At 49.7% G+C, this 25,306-nt stretch overlaps 2 protein-coding genes across 7 annotated transcripts in view; one reads left to right on the top strand and one right to left on the bottom strand.

Moving 5' to 3' along the window:
• Positions 1 to 19,656, top strand: part of mfap2 (microfibril associated protein 2) — a 48,244-nt gene extending 28,588 nt beyond the window's left edge. For both annotated transcript variants that reach the window (XM_072478332.1, XM_072478333.1), the window contains exons 6-8: positions 7,218 to 7,305; positions 13,936 to 14,009; positions 15,018 to 19,656. In XM_072478332.1, the coding sequence (XP_072334433.1) occupies positions 7,218 to 7,305; positions 13,936 to 14,009; positions 15,018 to 15,121 (266 nt within the window). In that variant the 3' untranslated portion in view covers positions 15,122 to 19,656. The remainder of the gene's footprint in view (positions 1 to 7,217; positions 7,306 to 13,935; positions 14,010 to 15,017) is intronic.
• Positions 19,657 to 20,443: 787 nt separating this feature from the next.
• Positions 20,444 to 25,306, bottom strand: part of LOC140392749 (uncharacterized) — a 156,459-nt gene continuing 151,596 nt past the window's right edge. For all 5 annotated transcript variants that reach the window (XM_072478330.1, XM_072478325.1, XM_072478331.1 and 2 more), the window contains one exon: positions 20,444 to 24,849. In XM_072478330.1, coding sequence (XP_072334431.1) covers positions 24,766 to 24,849 — 84 coding nt within the window. In that variant the 3' untranslated portion in view covers positions 20,444 to 24,765. The remainder of the gene's footprint in view (positions 24,850 to 25,306) is intronic.

The following is a 25,306-nucleotide window of genomic DNA, read 5'->3' as shown; positions in this document are numbered from 1 at the left end:
CCCATCTGAAGGCAGTTACAATTCACCCAAACGGCTGAGATAAAGAGAGAAAAAACTGGTGCAGGAAAGGAACCACTTCATAATTAATAATGATTTGAATTATAGGACAGACAATAATGAATAGATTTATCGGAATGGATTTTGCTACAAAGGCAGAGATGGATTTGGAGGCGGGTATGGTGGCAACTCCTTGCCTCTGGCTGGTGTGCCAGCCTGTCACCATGTCCCTGCTTCTGGCCTACTTGTCAGGGTGGCAGCTTCTGGGAGAGGGCGTCTACTTGCCTACCAGTGGTGGGTAGACGTCTAATTCGGCCACTTAAGGTGCCAATTCAGGGCATGCCACACACCATCTAATTATCAAGACATTGGACAGGCCCCGCCAACCTGATGGGTCTGCAGCCTGGGATGGTAACTGGTTCTGTCCATTCTGAGGGGGCTTGACAGGAAAGAGGCTGAGAGGGTGTTCCCCTCATGCCATGTAGCAGAGAACATTGATTCCAGTCTGTGGTGAATTTGCTGATCAGTCAGGATTCTACTATCAATTAGTCCCAACAGCCCTGTGCTGCATCAGGGGGGAAAACAGCCCTGTTCCAGCTGATCACTCCCTCATGACCCACGTTGGAAAATGTGTGCACATGTGCAGAAAATGGGTGAAGACAAATATTGGACTCTGTTGTGCTAGCCCATTGTGTAGGCTGTCCACCATCTACACACTACAAGTCAGGAGTGGAGAGTACTCTCCAGTTACCTGGTTGAGTGTAGCTTCAGCAGCATTCGAAGAGCTTGATACCATCCAGAAAACAACAGCCCACTCGATTGGTACCCCATCCACCGCCTTCAACATTCACTCCCTCCATCAGTGACGCACAGTGGCAGCAGTGTGTACAAGATGCACTGCAGCAACTCACCAAGCACCTTCCAAACCCTGGGGCGGGATACTTCGTTGCCCGACGCTGAAATTGGGAATGTCATTAGTGGGCCCACCCGCGATGCCCGCCTCCGATGGGTTGAGTTCCCAACGGCACAGGCCATGTGTGGACTTATCGGTTATGAGCCTGGCATGGCAGCTGCGGAGAGAGAGAGGTCATGCGGACAGTATCCAACGCCGCCATACTCCACCGAGAGCCGTGTCACTGGCCAGGGGGCTTCTGCCAGGGCTGGAGGGAGTGGTGGGGGGTGGCCAGGAGGTGGGCTGTGGGGCCAGGGTGGACGGGTACGCAGTCCAGCACAGCCGGTGCCATCTTTTCCGGCACGATCAGTGGGTGTCTGTGGTGTGTAGGCGTACGTGCGACTGCAGCTTGTCAGCCCTGCACAGGTACAGCACGGACCCGCCGATTCTCCAACCGCCTTCCGCTGGTGTTCCATGCGGCACCAGTACTAGCCCCTCACCTGTAGCGGAATCGGTGCAGTTTTCGCGCTGATTTTCCCATTGTGCAACACCACTGATCCTTGTTGGCGTCAGCACTTAGACGCAGGAATGGAGAACCCAGCCCAAGAAAGATCTCTGCCACCAAGAAGGACAAGGGCAACAGATGCATGAGAACACACCACCTGGAAGGCCCCCTCCTGATCACAATCTGTCCTGACTTGAAAATATATCGCTGGGTCAAAATCATGGAACTCTTTCCCCAACAGCACTGTGGGTGTACCTACACCTCAGGAACTGCAGCGGTTCAAGGTGGCTCACCACCGCCTTCTGAAGGGCAACTAGGGATGGGCAATAAATATGATGGCCTAACCAGTGATTTCCACCCACTCCCCCACATCCTGTGAAAGAATGAAAAGAAGGGCTCCCAAACATTAAGAATGACCATTGGTGCGATTACTGAAGGCCACACCTCAACAAGTCTTCACCTTTAATGTTCAAGCGGCTTAATTCATTGTAATCTCTGAGTAACAATTCACACTGTGGGACTCAAGTGCTTAATCGAGCTTTAGTACCGAAGGAGTGCTGCATTGTGAGAGGTGCAGTCCTTTGGTTGACATGTTGTTCAAAGGTTTTGGCCAACATTCCACCAGCAAGGAATAATAATAATCGCTTATTGTCACAAGTAGGCTTCAATGAAGTTACTGCGAAAAGCCCCTAGTCGCCACATTCCGCCGCCGCCTGTTCGGGGAGACTGGTACGAGAATTGAACTGTGCTGCTGGCATTGTTCTGCATTGCAAGCCAGCTATTTAGCCCACTGTGCTAAACCAGCCCCTTCTAAGAACACCTCCTAAGAACAATTGCTGTTTGAGATCTTATCCTGCAGCCAACGCATTTACTTGCACAACAACACTAACTGCATGTCAAAATAAATGTATTGCTGAAATGAGTTCAGGAGTTTGAGGGTGTTTCTGCAGGATTGTTGAGGTGCAACATAAATATAAGTCTGCCTTCCTTCAGGAGAGTAAGGAGTTAAGTTCTATGTCACATTTTCTGCACAATATCATGGTGAAGTCTAGCTTTGTGTGGTTACTGTAGAGAGATAGTTTGATCTTTTGATTGTTTTGACGCTGGCATCAGTTCAGTCGCTGCATTTATAAAATATGTGCTTTTAGTTGCACAGTCCATTTCCTCAAATGTGAATGAACCGCTGGACAAAGTCTGGATGGTGTGATTAGCCATTCACTATAATTTTAAAAGTTTTACATTGTACAACTGGTTTTCCGTCAATTTAAACTTGATCTTTAGATGTTTAAAGATAAGCTTCTCAAGATTAAAGCAAAACTCACTTGACATTTTTTCACTCCCCCCTATTTCTCCTTTCCTCTGTCTCGAATCCTGACCTTTTGTTCGGCTATGATTCCAGAAGTTCTTTGCCAAATGCACTTTTCCATGTGTAAGTCAGACAGTGACACACGCCCACATTGTAGAATCAGACAGCGCAGAAAGAGACTTTTCTGGCCTGTCAGGGTTCCGCCAGCTCTTTGGAAGAGAAATCCAATTAGTCCCACTCCCCTGCTCGTTCCCCAGAGCTCTGCAACTGTTTTTATCCAAGAATCTATCCAACTCCCTTTTGAAAGTTACTATTAAGTACGGCTCCATCACCCTATTGGGCAGTGCATTCTAAATCATAAACAAGGTGCTACATAAATAACATTTTTATCCCTTCTCTTTTGCCAATTATCTTCAATCAGTATACACTGGGTACCGACCCCCTCTTCTTACTCACCAGATGTAATTTTGAACTTCCCGCGTTCACCAGATGCCAGTTTTCAGTCGATTTCATTCACTCCGGGGTGGCACGGTGGTTAGCACTGCTACCTGCGCCGCTGAGGACCCGGGTTCGATCCCGGCCCCGGGTCACTGTCCGTGTAGAGTTTGCACATTCTCCCCGTGTCTGTAACTACGCAAAGATGTGCAGTGTAACGTGCCCCTTAACTGGAAAAAAAAAATTGGGTACTTTAAAAATCTTTTTAAAATTTCATTCACTCCACGTGATATCAAGAAATGGCTGAAGACACTGCATGCACCCCAACAACATCCCCCAGCTGCAGTACTGGAGACGTGCTACAGACTAGCTGCATCCCCTAGCACTGCTGCCTCACAGCTCCAGGGATCGAAGTTCGATTCTGACCTTGGATAACTGTCTGGAGTTTATACATTCTCCCCGTGTCTGCGTGGGTTTCCTCCGGGTGCTCTGGTTTCCTCCCACAGTCCAAAGATGTGCAGGTTAGGTGGATTGGCCATGCTAAATTGCCTCTTAGTGTCCGAAGTTTAGAAGGGGTTACAGGGAAATGGGGATAGAGCAGGGGAGTGGGCCTAGGTAGGGTGCTCTTCAGGCTCGATGGGCCCAATGGCCCTCTTCTGTACTGTAGGATTCTATGGATTCTAATGTGGAACATTACCTATATATGTCCTGTACAGCCAGTTTAACCCAGTTGGCTGGACAGCTAGGGTGAAATTCTCCGCAATCGGCGCGATGTCCGCGACCGGCGCCAAAAACGGCGCGAATCAGTCCGGCATCGCGCCGCCCCAAAGGTGCGGAATCCTCCGCATCTTGAGCGGCCGAGCCCTAACCTTGAGGGGCTAGGCCCGCGCCGGACTGATTTCCGCCCCGCCAGCTGGCGGGAAAGGCCTTTGGTGCCCCGCCAGCTGGCGCGGAAATGACTTTGCCGGGCGGAGCATGCGCGGGAGCGTCAGCGGCCGCTGACGTCATCCCCGCGCATGCGCAGTGGAGGGGGTCTCTTCCGCCTCCGCCATGGTGGAGACCGTGGCGAAGGCGGAAGGAAAAGAGTGCCCCCACGGCACTGGCCCGCCCGCGGATCAGTGTGGGCACCCCCCCGGGGCCAGATCGGCCCGCGTCCCCCCAGGACCCCGGAGCCCGCCCGCGCCGCCTTGTCCCGCCGGTAAGAGAGGTGGTTTAATCCACGCTGGCGGGACAGGCATTCTAGCAGCGGGACTTCGGCCGGAGAATCGCTGGGGGGGGGGGGCCTGCCAACCGGCGCGGCGCGATTCCCGCCCCCGCCAAATATCCGGTGCCGGAGAATTCAGCAACCGGCGGGGGGGCAGGATTCACGCCAGCCCCCGGCGATTCTCCGACCCGGCGGGGAGTCGGAGAATCTCGCCCCTAGTTTGTGATGCAGAGCAAGGCCAACAGCGCGGGTTGAATTCCTGTACCAGCTTAGGTTATTCGTGAAGGCCCCACCTTGTCACTCTTGCCCTCGTCTGAGATGTGGGACCCGGGTTCGATTCCGACCTTGGGTGACTGTAAAGTTGGCACTTTCTTCCTGTGTCTGCGTGGGGGTTCGCCGATTTCCTCCAACAGTCCAAAGTGCAGGTTAGGTGGATTGGCCATGCTAAATTGCTCCTTAGTGTGTCCAACGTTAGGTTGAGTTCCGGGGATGGAATGGGGGATTGGGCCTGGGTAGGGTACTCTTTCACAGGGTCGGTGCAGACCCGATGGGTCGAATGGCCTCTATAGGAATTCTATTCCATGTGGTGATCCTCCGATTAAATCACTGTACATTACTGTACATTTCCCTCCAATCTGAAAAACAACTGTTCACCACTACTCCCTGGTTTCTGTTCCTTAGTTATCCTTAATTAATTTTATATCCATGCAGACATTGCCCCACAGGCTTCAATTTTGCTAACAAGTCTATTATTTAATAGTTTATCAAATGCCTTTGAGAGACCAGACACAGAATAGCCACCACACTTCTGTCAACCTTCTCTGTTATTTCATCAATAAATTGAATCAATTTAAAGCAGACGCAGCATGGGTTCATAAAGGGAAGGTCGTGCCTAACTAATTTAGTGAACTTTTTTGAGGACATTACCAGTGCGGTAGATAATGGGGAGCCAGTGGATGTGGTATATCTGGATTTCCAGAAAGCTTTTGACAAAGTGCCACACAAAAGATTGCTGCATAAGATACAGATGCATGGCATTAAGGGTAAAGTAGTAGCATGGATAGAGGATTGGTTAATTAATAGAAAGCAAAGAGTGGGGATTAATGGGTATTTCTCTGGTTGGCAATCAGTCACCAGTAGGGGCAGCACGGTAGCATAGTGGTTAGCACAATTGCTTCACAGCGCCAGGGTCCCAGGTTCGATTCCGGCTTGGGTCACTGTCTGTGCGGAGTCTGCACATCCTCCCCGTGTGTGCGTGGGTTTCCTCCGGGTGCTCCGGTTTCCTCCCACAGTCCAAAGGTGTGCAGGTTAGGTGGATTGGCCATGATAAATTGCCCTTAAGTGTCCAAAATTGCCCTTAGTGTTGGGTGGGGTTACTGGATTATGGGGATAGGGTGGAGGTGTTGACCTTGGGTAGGGTGCTCTTTCCAAGAGCCGGTGCAGGCTCGATGGGCCGAATGGCCTCCTTCTGCACTGTAAATTCTATGATAATCTATGATAGTGGTGTCCCTCAGGGATCAGTGTTGGGCCCACAATTGTTCACAATTTACATAGATGATTTGGAGTTGGGGACCAAGTGCAATGTGTCCAAGTTTGCAGACGACACTAAGATGAGTGGTGAAGCAAAAAGTGCAGAGGATACTGGAAGTCTGCAGAGGGATTTGGATAGGCTAAGTGAATGGGCTAGGGTCTGGCAGATGGAATACAATGTTGACAAATGTGAGGTTATCCATTTTGGTAGGAATAACAGCGAACGGGATTATTATTCAAATGATAAAATATTAAAACATGCCGCTTTGCAGAGAGACGTGGGTGTGCTAGTGCATGAGTCGCAAAAAGTTGGTTTACAGGTGTAACAGGTGATTAAGAAGGCAAATGGAGTTTTGTCCTTCATTGCTAGAGGGATGGAGTTTAAGACTAGGGAGGTTATGCTGCAATTGTATAAGGTGTTAGTGAGGCCACACCTGGAATATTGTGTTCAGTTTTGGTCTCCTTACTGGCGCTGGAGGGTGTGCAGAGGAGATTCACTAGGTTAATCCCAGAGCCTAAGGGGTTGGATTACGAGGAGAGGTTGAGTAGACTGGGACTGTACTCATTGGAATTTAGAAGGATGAGGGGGGATCTTATAGAAACATATAAAATTATGAAGGGAATAGATGGGATAGATGCGGGCAGGTTGTTTCCACTGGCGGGTGAAAGCAGAACTAGGGGGCATAGCCTCAAAATAAGGGGATGTAGATTTAGGACTGAGCTTAGGAGGAACTTCTTCACCCAAAGGGTTGTGAATCTATGGAATTCCTTGCCCAGTGAAGCAGTTGAGGCTCCTTCATTAAATGTTTTTAAGATAAAGATAGATAGTTTTTTGAAGAATAAAGGGATTAAGGGTTATGGTGTTCGGGCCGGAAAGTGAAGCTGAGTCCACAAAAGATCAGCCACGATCTCATTGAATGGTGGAGCAGGCTCGAGGGGCCAGATGGCCTACTCCTGCTCCTAGTTCTTATGTTCTTTTGGCTCCCTTATTGAGGAAGGAACTGGACACCTACTGACGCCTCACTCTAATAGCAAGTCCATGTGTGTGAATCTGGACCAGTAAGCATCACTGTGGGGCCATCATAAGTTGAGTCCAATCCTGTCCTCGGCTGTTAGCTACATTTGTGCTCTGCCAACTGGGATCACTGTAGAGCAACCAGGGTCAGGAACCCAGCCCTGGCTATTTGGTTTCTGTTTCCCCCCTGTTGCTCCTGTTGTTTCAATTGGGAGTAGTTCATACAGCACAAGCCCAAGGATTGAGCAGGTCCGTGGTGAACCATTTGTACTTATTTCCGCTGGATCCACTTCCAACCATTAAAGCAATGTTGGCGTGTTCTCTGCCCATCAGATTGCCGGGAGGAGCAGTATCCATGCACCAGACTCTATTCTGTACACAGACCCTGCAAACAGTGCCTCAAGAGCCTTTGCTTTTACAGGTAAGCACACTTGGTCCTTGGCACCCACCTTTTTGGAACAGCTTGGTTTGGGTCTTATATCTAATTCCCACTTCAACCTTACTTCTTAAGACTTTCTTACCATTGAGGCAAATTTGAATCTGCTGTAGATACCATCCCAAGACTGATGGCATCAGACAATCCTGTCGCACAAGGATAAGTAGCCAGTGGGTCAGACTCCCACAAGAGCGCAACTGCTTAGAATCATAGACCCATTCTCTTGTAGCCACTGCCTGACGTTTCCTTGTATAAAGCTGGGAGTGTAACGACAACAACATCCCCCTTTTCTATGTTGGGTATTTGTATCTTTATACGAATACTGCATCCATTCAGAGGGCAGAGTAAACAAACACTGGGTGAGACGAGGCTTGATGCAAAATAATTGAGCTGCTTATTTCACAGCCCGTGAACAGGCCGAGAAATAGTTAAAATCAGGTTCAGTTCATTCAACCTGTGGAGTTTATGCTTGAGGAATGGGGCACAGTTCAAAGATGTGCAGGTTAGGTGGATTGGCCACGCTAAAGTGCCCTTTCGTGTCCAATAGGTTAGGTGGGGTTACGGGGATAGGGTGGGGGATTGGCCTAGGTAGGGCCCTCTTTCCTAGGGTCAGTGCTGACTCGATGGGCCGAATGGCCTCCTTCTGCACTGTAAGGATTTTATGATTCTTTATGGCCCTCCTTGGCTCTATAGGAAGCAATAGTCACCTTCTCTCTGCCAGACCACATTGCGATGTGGAGCCTTGTGAGCTGCCCTTTGATGTCAGGTAATAGCGTGACGTCCTGGAAAATATGTTAAGACATTTTTAAAAAATATATATTTTTATTCAAATTTTTACATATTTTCAACAAAACCCCCCCTTATAGAAATAAGAAAAAACAAAGAACACATAAATAAACATCTTATAGCTATGTCACGTATTCCACCAATATACAAGCCCCCCATTAAATGATAATAAACACAGTAGGAAACACAAAGTACCCCCCTCCCCCCTTGGGTTGCTGCTGCTGCTGACCACCTCCTAACCCTCCGCTAGAAAGTCTAGGAATGGTTGCCACCGCCTGAAGAACCCTTGCACAGATCCTCTTAAGGCAAATCTTACCCTCTCCAATTTAATGAACCCTGCCATGTCGCTGATCCAGGCTTCCACGCTTGGGGGCCTTGCATCCTTCCACTGGAGCAGAATCCTCCGCCGGGCTACCAGGGAGGCAAACACCAGAATACCGGCCTCTTTCGCCTCCTGCACTCACGGCTCGTCCGATACCCCAAATAGTGCGAACCCCCAACTCGGCTTAACCCGGGTATTTACCACCTTAGACACCGCCCTCGCAATGCCCCTCCAGAACCCATCCAGCGCTGGGCACGCCCAGAACATGTGGGCGTGGTTTGCTGGGCTCCCCGAACACCTCACACACCTGTCCTCTACTCCAAAAAACCGACTCAGCCTTGCCTCAGTCATTTGCACCCTGTGCAGAACCTTAAATTGTATCAGGCTAAGCCTGGCGCAAGAGGAAGAATTTACCCCACCCAGGACGTCCGCCCACGTACCCTCGTCTATCTCCTCCCCCAGCTCCTCCTCCCATTTTCCTTTCCGCTCCTCCACCGAGGCCTCCGCCTCCTCCTGCATCTCCTGGTAGATCGCCGAGACCTTGCCTTCTCCAACCCACACCCCCGAGAGCACCCTATCCTGGATCCTAAGTGCTGGCAGCAGTGGAAATTCCCTCACCTGCCGTCTTACAAACACCCTTACCTGCATGTACCTGAAGGCATTTCCAGGGGGGAGCCCAAATTTTTCCTCCAACCCCCCCAGGCTCACAAATGACCCATCTATAAACAGGTCCCCCATCCTTCTAATATCTGCCCTGTGCCAGCTCAGGAACCCCATCCATTCTCCCCGGGACAAACCGATGGTTCTCTCGGATCAGGGACCACACCGAAGCCTCTGCCTCCCCCCCTGTAGCGTCTCCACTGCCCCCAAATTTTGAGGGACGCCGCCACCACTGGACTCGTGGTGTACCTTGTCGGCGGGAGCGGCAGCGATGCCACCACCAGCGCTCTCAGGCTCGTACCCACACAGGACACCATCTCCAGCCTCTTCCACGCTGTCCCCTCCCCCTCCATTACCCACTTGGGTATCATCGCCACATTGGCAGCCCAGTAGTACCCACACAGATTAGGCAACGCTAGCCCTCCTCTGTCCCTGCTCCGTTCCAGAAACACCCTTCTCACCCTCGGGGTCTTTTTCGCCCATACAAACCCTATGATGCTCCTGCTGACCCGCTTAAAAAGGCCTTAGGGATCAGGATGGGAGGCACTGGAATATCAAATGGAACCTCGGAAGCACCGTCATCTTCACCGACTGTACCCTACCCGCCAGGGAGAGTGGCAGCATATCCCACCTTTTAAACTCCTCCTTCATCTGCTCCACCAGCCTCGTCAAGTTGAGCTTGTGTAGGGCCCCCCAGCTCCTGGCCACCTGGATCCTTCGGTACTGAAAACTCCTTTCCGCCCTGTTCAGTGGCAGCTCGTCTATCCCCCTCCCCTGGTCCCCTGGGTGTATCACGAATAGCTCACTCTTCCCCATGTTGAGCTTATACCCGGGAAAAGTCTCCAAACTCCCTGAGGATCCGCATCACCTCTGGCATCCCCTCCACCGGGTCCGCCGCATACAGTAACAGGTCGTCTGCATACAGCGATACCCGGTCTGTGCCCCCCGCCCCCCCCAGCCCCTTCCAGTTCCTGGACTCCCCCAAAGCCATCGCCGAAGGTTCAATTGCCAACGCAAATAGCAGGGGGGATAGGGGGAACCCCTGCCTCGTCCCCCGGTACAGCCGAAAGTATTCCGACCTCTTCCGATTTGTGGCCACACTCGCCACCGGGGCTTCGTACAGTAACATAACGCAACTAACGAACCCCTCCCCGAACCCAAACCTCCTCAACACTTCTCACAGGTACCCCCACTCCACCCTATCGAAGGCCTTCTCCGCGTCCATCACCGCCACTATCTCCGCTTCCCCATCCACTGCAGGCATCATGATTACATTTAGGAGCCTCCGCGCATTGGTGTTTAGCTGCCTTCCCTTCACGAAACCCGTCTGGTCCTCGTGGATCACCCCCGGGACACAGTCCTCAATTCTGGTAGCCAACACCTTCGCTAACAACTTCGCATCCACGTTGAGGAGCGAGATTGGCCTATACGACCCACACAGTAAAGGGTCCTTGTCCCGCTTCAAGATCAGCGAGATCAGCGCCCTGGACATCGTCGGGGTTAGGCCCCCCCCCCCCCCCCCCTTCCTTGCCTCATTGGAAGTCCTCACTGGTAGTGGGCCCAACAGGTCCATATACTTCCTGTAAAATTCCACCGGGGTCCCATTTCGCCCCGGTGCCTTCCCCGCCTGCATACTCCCCAGCCCCTTAGTCAGCTCCTCCAGCCCTACCGGTGCCCCAAGCCCCGCCACCTGCCCCTCCTCTAGCCTCGGTAACCTCAGCCGGTCCAGAAAACGACGCACCCCCCCCCCCCCTCCTCCATTGGGGGCTCAGACCTATACAGCCCCTCATAGAAGTCTCTAAATACCCCATTTATTCCCAACGCACTCCGCACCGTGTTTCCCCCCTTTATCCCTAACTCCCCCAATCTCCCTCGCTGCCTCCCGCTTCCGAAGCTGGTGTGCCAGCATCCGGCTAGCCTTCTGCCCGTATTCAGACACCGCCCCTTGCGCTTTCCTCCACTGCACCTCCACCTTCTTGGTAGTCAACAGGTCGAACTCAGCCTGGAGGCTTTGTCGCTCCTTGAGTAGTCCCTCCTCGGGGACCTCTGCATACCTCCTATCCACCCTTAAAATCTCCCCACCAACCTCTCCCTCTCTCTCCTCTCCTTCCCCTCCTTGTGGGCCCTAGTGGAGATTAGCTCTCCCCTAATCACCGCCTTCAGCGCCTCCCAGACCACCCCTACCTGCATCTCCCCATTATTGTTAACCTCTAGGTATCTTTCAATGCACCCCTGGATCCGCCCGCTCACCTCCTCATCCGCCAGCAAACCCACCTCCAGGCCACAGCGGGCACTGGTCCCTCTCCTCACCCAGCTCGAGCTGCACCCAGTGCAGGGCATGGTCTGCGATGGCTATGGCCGAATACTCCGTGTCCTCCACCCTCGGGATCAGCGCCCTGCTCAAAACGAAGAAGTCAATCGGGGAGTAGGCTTTATGGTCGTGGGAAAATAAGAGAATTCCCTGGCCCCCGGCCTAACAAACCTCCATGGGTCCACTCCTCCCATCTGGTCCATTAAACCCCCTCAACACCTTGGCCACCGTCAGCCTCTTACCCGTCCTGGACCTAGAGCGGTCCAATGCTGGATCCAATACCATATTAAAGTCCCCCCTCCATTATCAAGCTCCCTGCCTCCAGGTCCGGAATCCGGCCCAACATGCGCCACATAAATCCGGCATCGTCCCAATTCGGGGCACACACATTCACCAAGATCACCCGCACCCCCTGCAGCTTACCGCTCACCATCCCGTACCTACCTCCATTGTCTGCCACGATGCTCTGCACCCCAAACGACACCCGCTTCCCCACCAAAATCGCCACCCCTCGATTCTTTGCGTCCAACCCCGAATGAAAAACCTGACCTACCCACCCCTTTCTCAGCCTAACCTGGTCTGCTACCCTCAAATGCGTTTCCTGGAGCATGACCACATCTGCCTTCAGTCCCTTCAGGTGCGCGAATACACGGGCCCTCTTGACCGGCCCATTCAGGCCTCTCACATTCCAAGTTATCAGCCGGATCAGGGGGCTGCCCTCCCCCCCTCTCGCCAATTAGCCATCTCCCTTTCTAGGCCAGCCACGTCCCCGCGCCTCCTGCACTCTCCATTCCCCCCCAGCGGCAGACCACCGCCCCGTCTCTCTTTTCAGGCACCAGTTCCCCCTGGCCAATGCAGCAGCAACCCAGTCCACCCCCCCCCCCCCAACCCCCCCAGCTGCATTGCTCCCCCCCATAGCACTCCCGTACGTCAGCTGACTCCTGCTGACCCCGGCCGCTCCCGCCACTCCATCAACCCCCCCCCCCCCCCCCGTCCATCAGCGGGCGCTCCTCTCCAGCACCACCCCAACCCCGCCCCCTTCCTTCCCTAGCGCGGGAAAAAGCACGCACTTTCCACCGAGTCGGCTCCGCCTCCTCAGGCGCAGCTCTCTTTCGCGGCCTGATCCCAGCTCCCCCACCTCGGGCCTCCCCTCTCCCCTCCCCCCAATGGGGCCCCCTCTTCCAACCACGGACGTTCTCACTCTCACCAAACCCCCACTATGAACCATTTCACCCTACCCCACTCAGCACCCAAAATAAACCCAGTACCAAACAGAACAGAACATCCCCCCCCAAAACACAACAATCACATCAATCCCCTCTCGACATCCCCTCGCAACCGACCCTCAATCCGAGTCCAACTTTTCGGCCTGGATAAAGGTCCACGCCTCCTCCGGCGTCTCAAAGTAGTGGTGGCGGTCCTTGAAAGTGACCCACAGTCGCGCCGGCTGCAACGTTCCAAATTGCACCCCGTTCCGATGCAGAGCCGCCTTAGCCCGATTGTACCCGGCCCTCTTCTTGGCCACCTCCGCGCTCCAGTCCTGGTATATCCGGACCTCTGCATTCTCCCACCTGCTGCTCTGCTTCTTCTTTGCCCACCTTAGGACACACTCCCTGTCCACGAAGCGGTGGAACCGCACCAGCACCGCCCATGGCGGCTCATTGGGCTTGGGCCTCCTCGCCAGGACTTGGTGGGCCCCCTCCAGCTCCAGGGGCCCCGGGAAGGCCCCCGCGCCCATCAATGTGTTCAGCATCGTGACCACGTATGCTCCAACATCCAACCCCTCCACTCCCTCCGGGAGACCCAGAATCCGCAGGTTCTTCCTCCTCGACCGATTCTCCATGTCCTCGAACTTCTCCTGCCATTTCTTATGCAGCGCCTTGTGCGCCTCTACCTTCACTGCCAGGCCCAAGATCTCATCCTCGTTCTCCGAGGCCTTTTGCCGCCCCTCCCGGATCGCCGCCCCTTGGGCCTTCTGGGTCTCGAGCAGCTTGTCGATTGAAGCCTTCATCGGCTCCAACAGCTTTGCCTTCAATTCCGTGAGAAACTCCTGCTGTTCCTACGACCACTGCGCCCATGCTGCTTGGTCTCCACCCGCCGCCACCTTGGTTTACTTCCCTCGCACTTTTCGCTGCTCCAAAACTACTTTTTTCACCGCTCCACTCCTGGTCCAATCCATACAGTGCCGGGGAAATGTTACTGTCACCTTCCCACACTGGGAACCGTCGAACAAATGCCGCTGGGGTCCCTAAAAAGAGCCCAAAAGTCCGTTTCTAGTGGGAGCTGCCGAACGCGCGACTTAGCTCCGCATGGCCACAACCGGAAGTCCGTGAAGACTTTTTTTAAATGACCCTGCCCCTAATCTCGATATCAGCCCATGCTGCAATAAGGGTCTGCTGTGGGTTATGAGTGGAAGAGTGTATGGCAATTGAATCAAAACTGAAAAGACTGTTCTGCAGAAAGGGCTTTCACTGGGAGAAACTGCTGCAGCTTGTCTTGGTTTCTGTACCCATCATTCATATTTCTCGCTCTTCAGCCTTCGCAGGGTCTATGTGGTTAACAAGGAGGTCTGTGTCCGCACTGTCTGCGCCCATGAGGAGCTACTGAGAGGTGAGTAGGAGGTCTCAGGACCACAACCAAACGGGGAGCTCCGCTGCACTGCGGAGGTCTGGAGTCAGTATTTGTTATAATCAGAAAGTATGCTGGAGCACTCCTATTCACCATAGTGCTGCTGGCCTTGAGAGGCAGAGTTAGGAGTGTGAGAGGTGGGAGGTACTTTGAGGTCTCCTCGCTCTCGTTCTGCTGCAGTAGGGATCGGAACGGTCCACGGCGATGCTCCTCTACAGTCTTCTTATGTTCGTGTATGGCCTAATTCTTATTCTGGCCATCACTTTGGCCTTCAGTATTTTCTAATGACACAAGAGAACAGAATGGAGTAGACGTAGATATTTTTACAGGGAAACCATGTGGCTTTAGAGGAGCAGTGCCAGGGAGATTGGTCTGGGCAGGGTTTTGTTTTGTTGAAGAATCCAGTTGCTGAAAATACTGTCCGATTCAGATATTGTGGTCAGTTGCTGGAAGAACATGGCTGGCAGCGAACTATTCCTCTCATTCGCTAATGCTAGCAACATTCTGGGATTTAAAAAAAAGTCTACTGGCCCTTCCAGGGCAAGGGACAAGTGCCGAGGAGGCGGGAAGAGCAACAGTCCTTTCTGCAGGCATTTAGATGGTGCAGAGGTTTGGTTCCAACGTGATGTCCTGGAACTGTTGATGCTCAGTGGTGCAACTCAATGTTTGGGACACATATCCCGACTTGTATGTCTTGTGTATTTCATAAAGAAAGAAACCGAGGGTGAAGTTCTCTGGCTTCCCTATTGCCTCAGTGGCAGGCTACCCCCCGCCGCTGTCGATGGAATTTCCCATCGAACCCACTCATGCTGCCGGGAAACCGGCGGCGGGGTGCGCTGTCGGCGGGACCAGAAGATCCCGCCAGCGTGAACAGCCGGAAGATATCGCCCCAGTTTACTGAATGTTCACTATGGGTTCATAGTCCTACATGACGAGCGCCTAATCCATGTCCTTTTGTTCCTCCCGTTCTCGCCGACTCCTCTTTTGCAGCTGACCTGTGCCGAGACAAGTACGCAAAGTGTGGGGTCATGGCCAACCGGGGGCTCTGCGGCCAAATGGCTTCATCATGTGACAAGAGCTGTGGCTCCTGCTGAGGACGCATAAACTGGTGAACGGGCCACGCGTGGAGCCTTGGTCCAGGAGATAGAGGAATCTCCATATATATCAATAATAATACCTTAAGTAATTTAGAGGGATCATTTTCATATTTCTATAACTCTGATGGTGCTGGGAGATCTTTCATATTATCCTCTGTTCTTGATTGCGCACATAATGTCATAGTTAATACTGTTTGGTGGAGGGGACCACTACAATGCAGGTTACACGTGAAGCCTTGGGAATTCAGTCATTCCACTTTGTATCCATGTTGCCATGACGATTCGTGAGCCAAAGGCCTTGCCATTCCTCCTTGGCTACACCGTGCCTGCCTGGGAGAAGGAAGGTGGATGGAGAGTACCTCGCACTGAACTTACTGTCCATCCTCAATCCATCGCCTCATAGGAATCATACAGATTCCCCCCCTGCTACCTGTTGCTGACCTGCCTTTCGTGCTGTGTATCTGGCCGGAGCTTTCGGATTTATTTTTTAAAAAGTCTGGAGAAAAATTAGATATCGCGTGATGTCTCGTGGTTGGGAATGAATCAAAATTCATCCTGCAGCAGAATTGTGTCTTAAAGGCTGCCTGAGCGATTCATACATCAGCAATCAAACTCTTGAGTACACATCACCCGTGAACATGCTTCACCTCTGGAGGGACAGTTTGTACCGCCTTTTGCATCTGGAAATTGATTAATTCTCATCTGGTCACTCACTATCTGTCAGGGCAAGGCAGGAGTGTGTGAACATGTCCCAAATCGATTCAAACTCACTGCACTGATTGCGCAGGCCAATTCCATTCTGACTCTTCCAGCTGAGTGGAGCAGTTAGATTCTTTGGCCTTGAAAGTGATATTGTGCGAGGCTGGCGAACAAGTGTTTAAAGCGTTCTTTTTAAATCCCTTTGTCAGCTATTTGGAATAGTTTAATGCCTGTTAAAGTAACAAATGGCAAGACTTAGCAAAGCCTTTTCGGTGAGTCTTCACTTCACTTCTGGAGTCCTCCTTTCCCCTCTGCAGCCATCAGCTAACCAACCCCCAGTCCCCCACTGCACTGCACCGGACACTTGGGGACACCGGACATCAACTGCTTCAGTGTGGTTCCTTCCTGGAGTGACCCAGCTACCTTTAGGGACTCACATCCCCTCCCCTACCCAGGACTGTTACTATTCGATATAATGTAAACCAATACTGTGTCATTACCACTGAGTGCATCACACTGCGAATCACTCTTCTCCCTCTCAGTCACCACATCCAAAATACTAAAACTAGAGGCACAAAGCAGTAAACTTTCACAGAAGAAAACGATGCAGGTTCCAGAGCACGTGACTTTGAGAGTGTGGTGTAGTCCCAGCGATGAAAATGGATCTTTTTTATAATGAGACAATAAAGGCGGTAAATGGAACTGAACATGGTCCATAAAATTCTCTCAATCTGTGCTATCTCTCACCCTACCCCACCCATTTAACCTACTTCCACAGCCTACTCCTTCACAAACTCTCTTCCCCCCCCCTCCCCTCCCTTAACCTACTGAAGGTAAATTCTGTATTACCACTCTGTGTTGCTCAAAGGCAATCAGACAAAGACTAGAATATTCATCCAAGTTCGTGTCCACATTACCTGACCTCCTGCCCTCTCTAGATAATGCCACTCTGCCCCCCCCCCCCCCCCCCACCACCTCTATATTCAAGCATCCCATAGAAGAATTGATCATCTCAATCTCTCCTACCCCTGTAACCTATTGTCCTGTCTAATTGGGTATTGATCTGACCCATTTGGGAATGGTGTGAGCTTTGGTACTTATTGGAACGAAGGGGATCAGGGACAAAGATTTTTTTTAAAATACCACCACTTTTTACTGGTAATGAGCATAATTAAATGTGTAAACCGATAGGACCTATTCCATGTTGCAATACACATACCACTATGTGTCACACATCTGAATCCCTTTATCCTAACCATATCTGAGTGATAATAACAGGCATATTATATGTATCATTGTAGAAGTGAGAGAATGTCCACTAAGGGGTTCAATGGATGTTCACACACTGAATTTCATGCTCATAGCTATGCTATTATTTGAATCCCTTAACTGAATCCCTCCCCATACCAGTCACCAGGCAGCCGTGCGGTACACACCTGGGGCATCCCCCCTCAATCCTATAACACACTCCCAGATATTAATAACCCAATGAGCTTCACTCCTGCTGCTTTTTCAATCCTCGATATTTGTACAGCCTCATTACACACACCTAGGCAGCTCTCTGCGTTTCAAACACATGAATCCTTCTCCGATCCAACTGGTGCGATTTCTATTCAGGGATTTATATCTATTGTAATTCCAGCCTGGACATGACTCTGTGCAATGTTAACATTGGAATGCTTAACATGCTTATTTGATCTCCATCTGTTTGCCAATGGAGGGCTAACCATAGCTGCTAAATTAGCTAAGGTGGTTCAAACAAACCTGTTCAGCATTCATATATTACTATCAGTCATTTCTCGGATGCCAAGATCCTATTCACTGGACTAGCACATTAACTAATCACTCGGTCACACTGAGACTACATGGGGTCGCTATATCTCTGTGTATTGCAATAGTTACTGTTGCACTATTGCTATGTGTGAATACAAATGTTTACTGTCAGCTGAAGCCTTCCTCTAACTCTCCTCAGGAAAGTAGCATATTAACATTCCAGACACAGCAGTCTTTTGGGTGAAACTGCCTCAGCTAAAACTGGATCTGGAGACTTTTCCGAAGAGTTCAGGATGCCTTCAGTTTATAAAACTTGATTTTCTGTTGCATCTTATTCTTTTAAAAGTTATTTTCAATGGTGCTTAAATATCCCTAAACACGGGGATCACGTACAGGCAAGGTTTAACGGTCGAACATGCCTGTTCTGCTGTTTGTATGTTGTTGTTAGAGGGCTGATGAGGATGGCCCTCAGCACAGGCCTGGGACCTTTGCAGCGTCTCCTCTTCCAGTCTCATCAGTGTGCTGATTTGCCTCAACGTTAATTCGCTAGCGGCCATATTCTGTGCTGCAACCAACAGCCTGGGATACACGAGGAACTATGCATCGGCAGAGTCTGAGGCTGGGGATTGGTATCCTTTACATCGCAATGTGACATTGTGGCGGGAATACCTCAGAAGCATTTTGTCAGAGTAGAACAGGATTATTTGTTTGCTGGCTTTTCCTCTTAACACTTCAGTTGTTTCCCAGGACAAAATATTGCAACTGAGGTAATGAGATCAATTGGATTCAAACTAAATACAGCAGGCATGAGGGCTAATGACCGGGGCCTAAATTCGAACATAAAGGGTTTGCCATCTGTAGATTCCATTGTAGAATCCTAGGCCGATCCTACTTAGAGCAAAATTGTATGCTCTCGGTATCAGGGGCAGCTTAGCATCTCAAACCGGTTGGCGATTCAGATTCCTTTCCAGTATCCAAGAAACAAAACGCTAATTTAAAAACCTGGTGGAGTAACCATGATCAGCCGCTAGACTCTCACAGCATGCTTTTGGAAATATATATATAAAGTTACTGCATGTGTTACTGACATCCAGTGACCAAATCGATACATATTTACTGCAATGACCCAGTTCATGCCTATAAACCTTTTTCCTGTGAGGTTCATATAGAAGTCTATATTCGTTGAATCTCAGTTTAAACAGGAAACATTTTCAAGACTGTAGTGAAAGGACAGGGAGGTGTAGCCATTGGACAGAATTTTCAGAGAACTGGCGAAGACCCAATGGGCTGAAAGGCCTACTTCCGCATGGGTCTTGGATTCTGACATCAGCAATCCATTGGGCACCTGATCCAACAGTGACTAGATCACATTAAAAAGGAAATGAGAAGCGCCCCCCCTTCCCCCTCAATAGTTCAGTTTCCATGGGCAGTCTACCAGTGTGCAGCTGAGATGTGCTGACCAGGAAGGTCCCCAATTCCATGTCCAAACTGTGTTGAGTTAGCCAATTCCAGCCAGGGTGATGGTAATGGGGCCACAATTGGTCTCAGCGTCTCTGGATCATGGAGAGGGGAAAAAACAGCCTAGATTCAGACTCCCAACTGCAATACAGTGTAGCTCCTGCTGGAAGACCCACGTTCTGCAACATCATTGGATCGATGCCTGCCCTGGTGAAATAGCTGCTGATATCTCATGACTCAGGCTGAGAAGTGAAGGATGGTCACTTGGGACAACATTCTGGAGAATGCCCAGTAGCCATGGAGCTGTAACCCAACTGGGGGTTAGTTCCTTAAGGAGGAGGGGGGGGGGGGGGGGGGGGTGAGGCAACATTTGGAGGGGAATTTAAAAAAATAAGCTGCCTCATCTCTGCTCCGATCGCCTGCAATGAAAAAAACAAAACTTGAGACATGCTTGCTCAGAACTCCTTGGTATAAATGTTCTTGAAGTACCATTAGGAGGCGGTACTGTAGTATGTGCAACTGGGTGAGATATTTCTGTGTAATCTGATTCATACTATAACTGATATATCCCATTTTGTACAAAAATAAAGTCGCTTAAAGGAGTCGTGCTGTTCTGTTTGTCCCTGTTCTTATTTCACAGGTCTCCCTTTTCATATTGTTATTACAGTGCAAAGACTAATGGTCAGCAGTATGTTGGGTGCGGCCGTCAGTCTCTCACTGAGACACTAGTCACATACAATCTGCATCTGGGCATTCCTAATGTCAGGTAGGTATTCTGAACCTTTTATAGTGGAGGCCAGATGTTTCCACACAGTAGGAGAGAACCCACAAATGACCTGACCATTGCTTAGGACAGGGGTTTCTAAACACTGGGTCCTGATGCCCTTTGTGGGATGAGATTGGGGGGGGGGGGACCTGAGCTCCAAGCGAGCAATGGAGGCCTTGCAGCTCAGACTGAGTATTGACAGGATGTTCCTTTAAATAATGGTGTTACTTTTCTGTCAGTGGGGCATGGCTTGTCTATCCTCTTAAGGCCTGATTACTGCTACAACCACAGCCTGTAAAAAGGTGTTTTTTTGCATTTATCAGGGCAAAGCCTACCAGTTTTAACCCCACTGCACCTTATCATCAACTCTATAACTACCTCCCCCATTTTTACTTGGGTGTGGGGGGGGGGGGGGGGGTCATAAGTAGTCTGGAGCCTTAAAATGGGGGTCACATCGGTTAAAAGTTTGGGAAAGCTTTAGGCGAGTTCTACTGTAATCAAACTTGGGTTTCAAATTAAAGTTTCAATATGCAGTGCAACATATAATTTCTGTAGGAACTGGACTGCTACCAAGAATGAATGAAAGCAACAACAACAAAAAATCCTCAAAGCATACAGGAGAATTGAATGTTCACTGTTTATTTTCTGTACCATCTAACACAATTCCCAAAGCAAAGTGCCCATCATTATCTGTGGCGCCCAATTTACTCCTGAAGTGTGATAAGAACAGGTTAGTTAATGGACTCAAGGGATGGGACGGTGGTTAAAGCAATAAGACACCTACAACAGTAGCCACCTAATGCACTCAAAATCAGCACAAGGACATCACAGGTGCAGCACAGGTTTTGGAACAACAGGGCTGGAGCCGGGTGTTGGTTTTCTGCAGTCTCTCTTGTTTGGCAAAAGATCTGCTGCATGATTGAAAAGTAAACATGCGAAGGTGCGCGAGTTGCTGGGACTGCCTGCAGTTGGCCCTTGGTGGGTTTCGGCGACAACGTTGTTTCAAGGTGATCATCCCTCTCTGAAAACGATAGTCCCAACGTCCTCGCAAGGATATGGCACCGCATGCTTCTGTCCTTCAGGGCTGACACCACCAGTCTGGATTCAGCTTAGTATTGGTCTGACTGACAGACATCTATGATGCATTCTGCCCATCAGGGATGGTCCAGTACATTTGGGGGGGGGGGGGGGGGCATTGGTCACACACGGGGGAAAGTCACCAGTTTACAAGACGGTAGATGCAACACATCTTGTGCATCCCTCTGCACAAGAAACCAGAAACAATTGGCTTTCTTGTTCAACTTTTAATGTTGATGCCGAATCCAACCGCACTAAGCTACTGGAAAACATCAGGAAAAAAAAACTAGGAAACAGCGAATTATTTTTAAAAAAGAACACGCCAAAAAAATAGATATTTTAAGCATTTGTATCGATTTCCTCTTTAGATTATGAACACTAGATCTCCTGTGATTTTAAATCTATTTTCAGATAAAGTGATGCTTAAAAAAATTATGATACTCTAGCTACGTTTGAAAATCTATTCATCCAGGCAGATGAAGAATGGAGCTGTTTGAGACAATTCGCTCCAGTAAGCTCTGATAAAGTGTCTACGTTTCACTATCTACAGCATATCAAAGGTAACGTCAAACAATTGGGGCTGGTGTATTTAGAATCCAGCGTTTCACATTCATTTCACAAACACAGTAATCTTAAATGTACAGCATCTCAAAATTCAGTGCTGGTTAATAGTTCACTTCTGGAGAACTGGTCTAAACACGGACTTGCAAAAATACATCCACACGCATGCAAGGGGGTGAACATTAGCTGCCTCAAACAATCAGTGTTTGGTCTCGTCAACTACTGGTTATTGCAATACTTTAGAGTAAATTTGCTTCGTGGATAGACATTCCAAGAGAAGCTGCTACAATAAATCCTCGGTAATTATAGAAGAATGAGTTTTGAATAATGGGCAATTTATTCTCAGACCAAATTCATCACAAATATCTAGTTGAACCTGGGTGAGCACTTCTGTGCTACTGTCAGAGTCTCTGATTGTACAGCGACTCCTTGTGTGCCAGTGTCATACTGTGCCACAAAGTCCATGTGGGTGCCACATTAGAACATGGGTCTGAGTTGACTCATCTTAGTTGGGGAAGTGGCGAGTGAAAGCAGCCAGGCTTCCTGCTCCTGACCACTTACCACCAGCTCCTGCCACCTCATGTGCACTTGTGTGGATTTGAGCCAGAATAAGGTTCAGTTATGATGTCCTCCTCCCTCCTCATTCATATGAAAAGCCATTTGGGAAAATGACTAACGGACTGTCAGAGGAGCAGAGCCTCCCTCGCCCAAGGACCCAATTAGCACCTGGCTGAGATCATACAACTCATCACAAGTGAGGAACAAACCTGAGGCCTTCAAGTCTGAATGGCTCACTACCATTTTTACCCACGGAGGTCTCATGGGAAGCTCTAATATTGCACAGGTAAAAACACTGGCTGCTTGTGAATGCAGTTTGACCTGTCAACAAAATCCTGTCGCAATTTTTTGATTTTAAAAAATCCCTTCATTTCTTAGATAAAAATCGATCTCCTGGGCCTGTGTTCTGCTAATCTGGAGCCAGGTTTCCCCAGCATTCACTTAGTGTAGCACCACGGTAACCTATACTCAAAATACAAACACAATCTACATGATCACTCAAAGAAATAGTCAATGCTGGCGGAGAGGCCAACATTGCATATTCCAGGGACACTGTCAGAATAAAATGGCAAAGCAAAATGAGAGAAAAGCACAAAACAGAACCAAAATCTTCCTCTTCCTATCCCCCATCACATGTTGTGTTCTCATTAGCGGAAGTTTACATTTTGCTGCAAATTGTAAAATGCACAAGGAACAAGAAACAATTGGTTTTCTTGTTCAACTTTTAATGTTGATGCCGAATCCAACCGCACTAAGCTACTGGAAAACATGAGGAAAAAAAACTAGGTAACAGCGAATTATTTAAAAAAAAGAAAACCCCCAAAAAAGATATTTTAAGCATTTGTATCAATTTTCCTCCATCTTGATCCCATGACACTAGTTGGTCCCGGTACCAGGGGCTTTCCCCCCCCCGCTACCTGGACCAACCTTCAACCCTTGCCCAAAAATGACGTGGCCATTGCCACCTTGCTGTGTGTGGGACCTTGCTGTGTGCAAACAGTCTGTCCTGTTACCTACATTACATTGGTGACTCTATTTCAAAGATACATTGGCTGTACAATGCTTTGGGAGGACCCGACTTGGAAATGCAAGTCGTTCTTTCTTTCCTTCTTTGATGCGGATTCATTGGTGCCACGGACTCTCCCTCCGATACCCAGTGTGGAGTCCTGGCAACGTGGACCAGGAAAAGAAAACAAGCTGATTCATCGGTAGCACACAGCAGTTCCAACAGTTTAGCCTCAGGCGAGTTTATTAAGATTGGCTCCTGTTGCCAGTCCAAACAGATCAGTGGCAGAGAATGAGGTCGGGGTTCCCTGTTGTGATGTTTGCCTTGCAGTTGATGAAAATACTTTGAAAACCTCAGTAACTACTATCGGCTCCACAGTGAGAGTCCCCACAGTGAAGAGATGTTTTAAAAATCCAGATGCAGTGGCTGTTTTACACCTCCACAGACTAGAATAGGGCAGTTACCATGGTGTTCATTACAGCACCCGTGCGCAAACTGACCCCACAAATGATCCCACCTTCTGATCCCTATGACTTGGTCGGACATGAGGATTTTCTGTTTTGTGTCAGCACGATCTGTACCGTCAATGGAATCTTTCTTTACATCTATCACCTGATACGCTTAGCCAGTCAGAGCCTCCCATTATAAAATGCTGACAGATTGGCAAAGGTGGAAAGTCAGCAAGCCAAGCCTGGTGCAACAGGCTGTGGATGTGAAAAAGTGGTGAGCCAGGGCACAAAAGTGGTGATTGGGGCTGAACATGTACGGGTCTGTTCTCGGAGGCCAGGTGCCAGTGCTCTCAAATCACATGGAAAAGCTGATACCCACAGTCAATGATGAACAGAACATAAGAAGGATTGAGAGAGGTAAGCCGTTTGCAGCTAACACAATTAGATGTGGAAAGGAGCAGAATCTATGGTTGAGGTTGGCACCTCAGGAGGTTCTCTAACTCATTTAGACAACCGCTCGGAGAAGGATTATTTTTTTAAAATCCAATTAAGGGGCAATTTAGCATGGCCAATCCACCTACCCTGCATATCTTTGCGTTGTCAGACACGGGGAGAATGTGCAGACTCTACACAGACAGTGACCCAGGGCCGGGGCCGAACCCGTGTCCTCGCAGCTTTGAGGCAAGAAGGAGAGAGATTTAACCCTCACAGACCTGTGCTTCAGAGGCATGGGAAATTTAACCTTTTGGGACCAATGTTCAGGAGTTTAACCATCTCCGATCGGCGGTCTAACCCTCTCGAGGCTGAGAATCGATTAAAATATTTTAAGTTTGTTGCCATTTTTGTTATTAAAATAGGAAGAGGGGGATACCTAAAAAGTATCCCTATGCTTATTTCAAATAGATTAGATTGGCCCAGATTCTCTCTAGAGCTGTCAAAGGCATATTACGCTGACCATTTCCCCAGACGCATTGGCAACTCATCCACACAGACCTTATAGAAGCTGCGAAAACCTGCATCTGGAACCCAAACACTGGAGAAAGATAGGAATAGAACATGATGCCTGTCCTGTAACAATGTCAGAGTCTCTGCTGGGAGATTCCTCCTAACATTGGATTTGGTTGTTGCGGTGATGATTTGGACCAGATGCTGCTGGTGGGGGGGTGAGTAAAGGGTGTCCTATGATTCTGCTGTCATTAGAGGTTCTGTGCCTGTTGTGGCTGATCACTGTTTTACAAGGGAATGAAGGCTGATACTCTGCCACATAGACGCTGCCCAAGTGCCAGCAATGGAATTAGTTTCCAGAGAGGATGGAGTGGGAATACTGAGGTTGGCGTCTCCGGAGTTCCTGCTGCAGTTGGTCCTTCAGTGTCGAAACCTGCAGCACATAACAAACAAAGACGGAGTAAAACCACAGGACAGAATACCAAGCGGAGCCAGATGCAGATTCAAGCCCCAACAGCCCGAGGGAACTGGACCTGAATTCATCTCATGCAGGATACTGGCTGAGATAAAATGCACCTGGGTGAATGGGATTTGCCCCACCAACTCCTGCCAACAATCATTCTCCCTCCCATGTGGCAAAAGCCTCGCTTTTAAACAATGTATTAATTCCTACCGATCTGGGTAAATCACGCACTCCCACCCCCTTTCAGAAGATTCTGGAAACATTTAACACTTCCACAATGTGGGACAGAATGTTCTAGTCTGTACATTCGACTCGTTATCAATCTAGCCCTCCCTAGGCTCGAGTATTTCGAATTTCTGCCAGAAATAAACAGGCTCCTATAAAAACAGCCGGACGTGAAAACTTGAGAGAGGTCTATTCCTCAAAT

This window comes from Scyliorhinus torazame, chromosome 16, assembly GCF_047496885.1.
Source record: "Scyliorhinus torazame isolate Kashiwa2021f chromosome 16, sScyTor2.1, whole genome shotgun sequence".
NCBI lineage: Eukaryota > Metazoa > Chordata > Chondrichthyes > Carcharhiniformes > Scyliorhinidae > Scyliorhinus > Scyliorhinus torazame.
The sequence above is the reverse complement of the archived record's forward strand: the minus strand, read 5'-3'. Positions and strand labels throughout refer to the sequence as shown.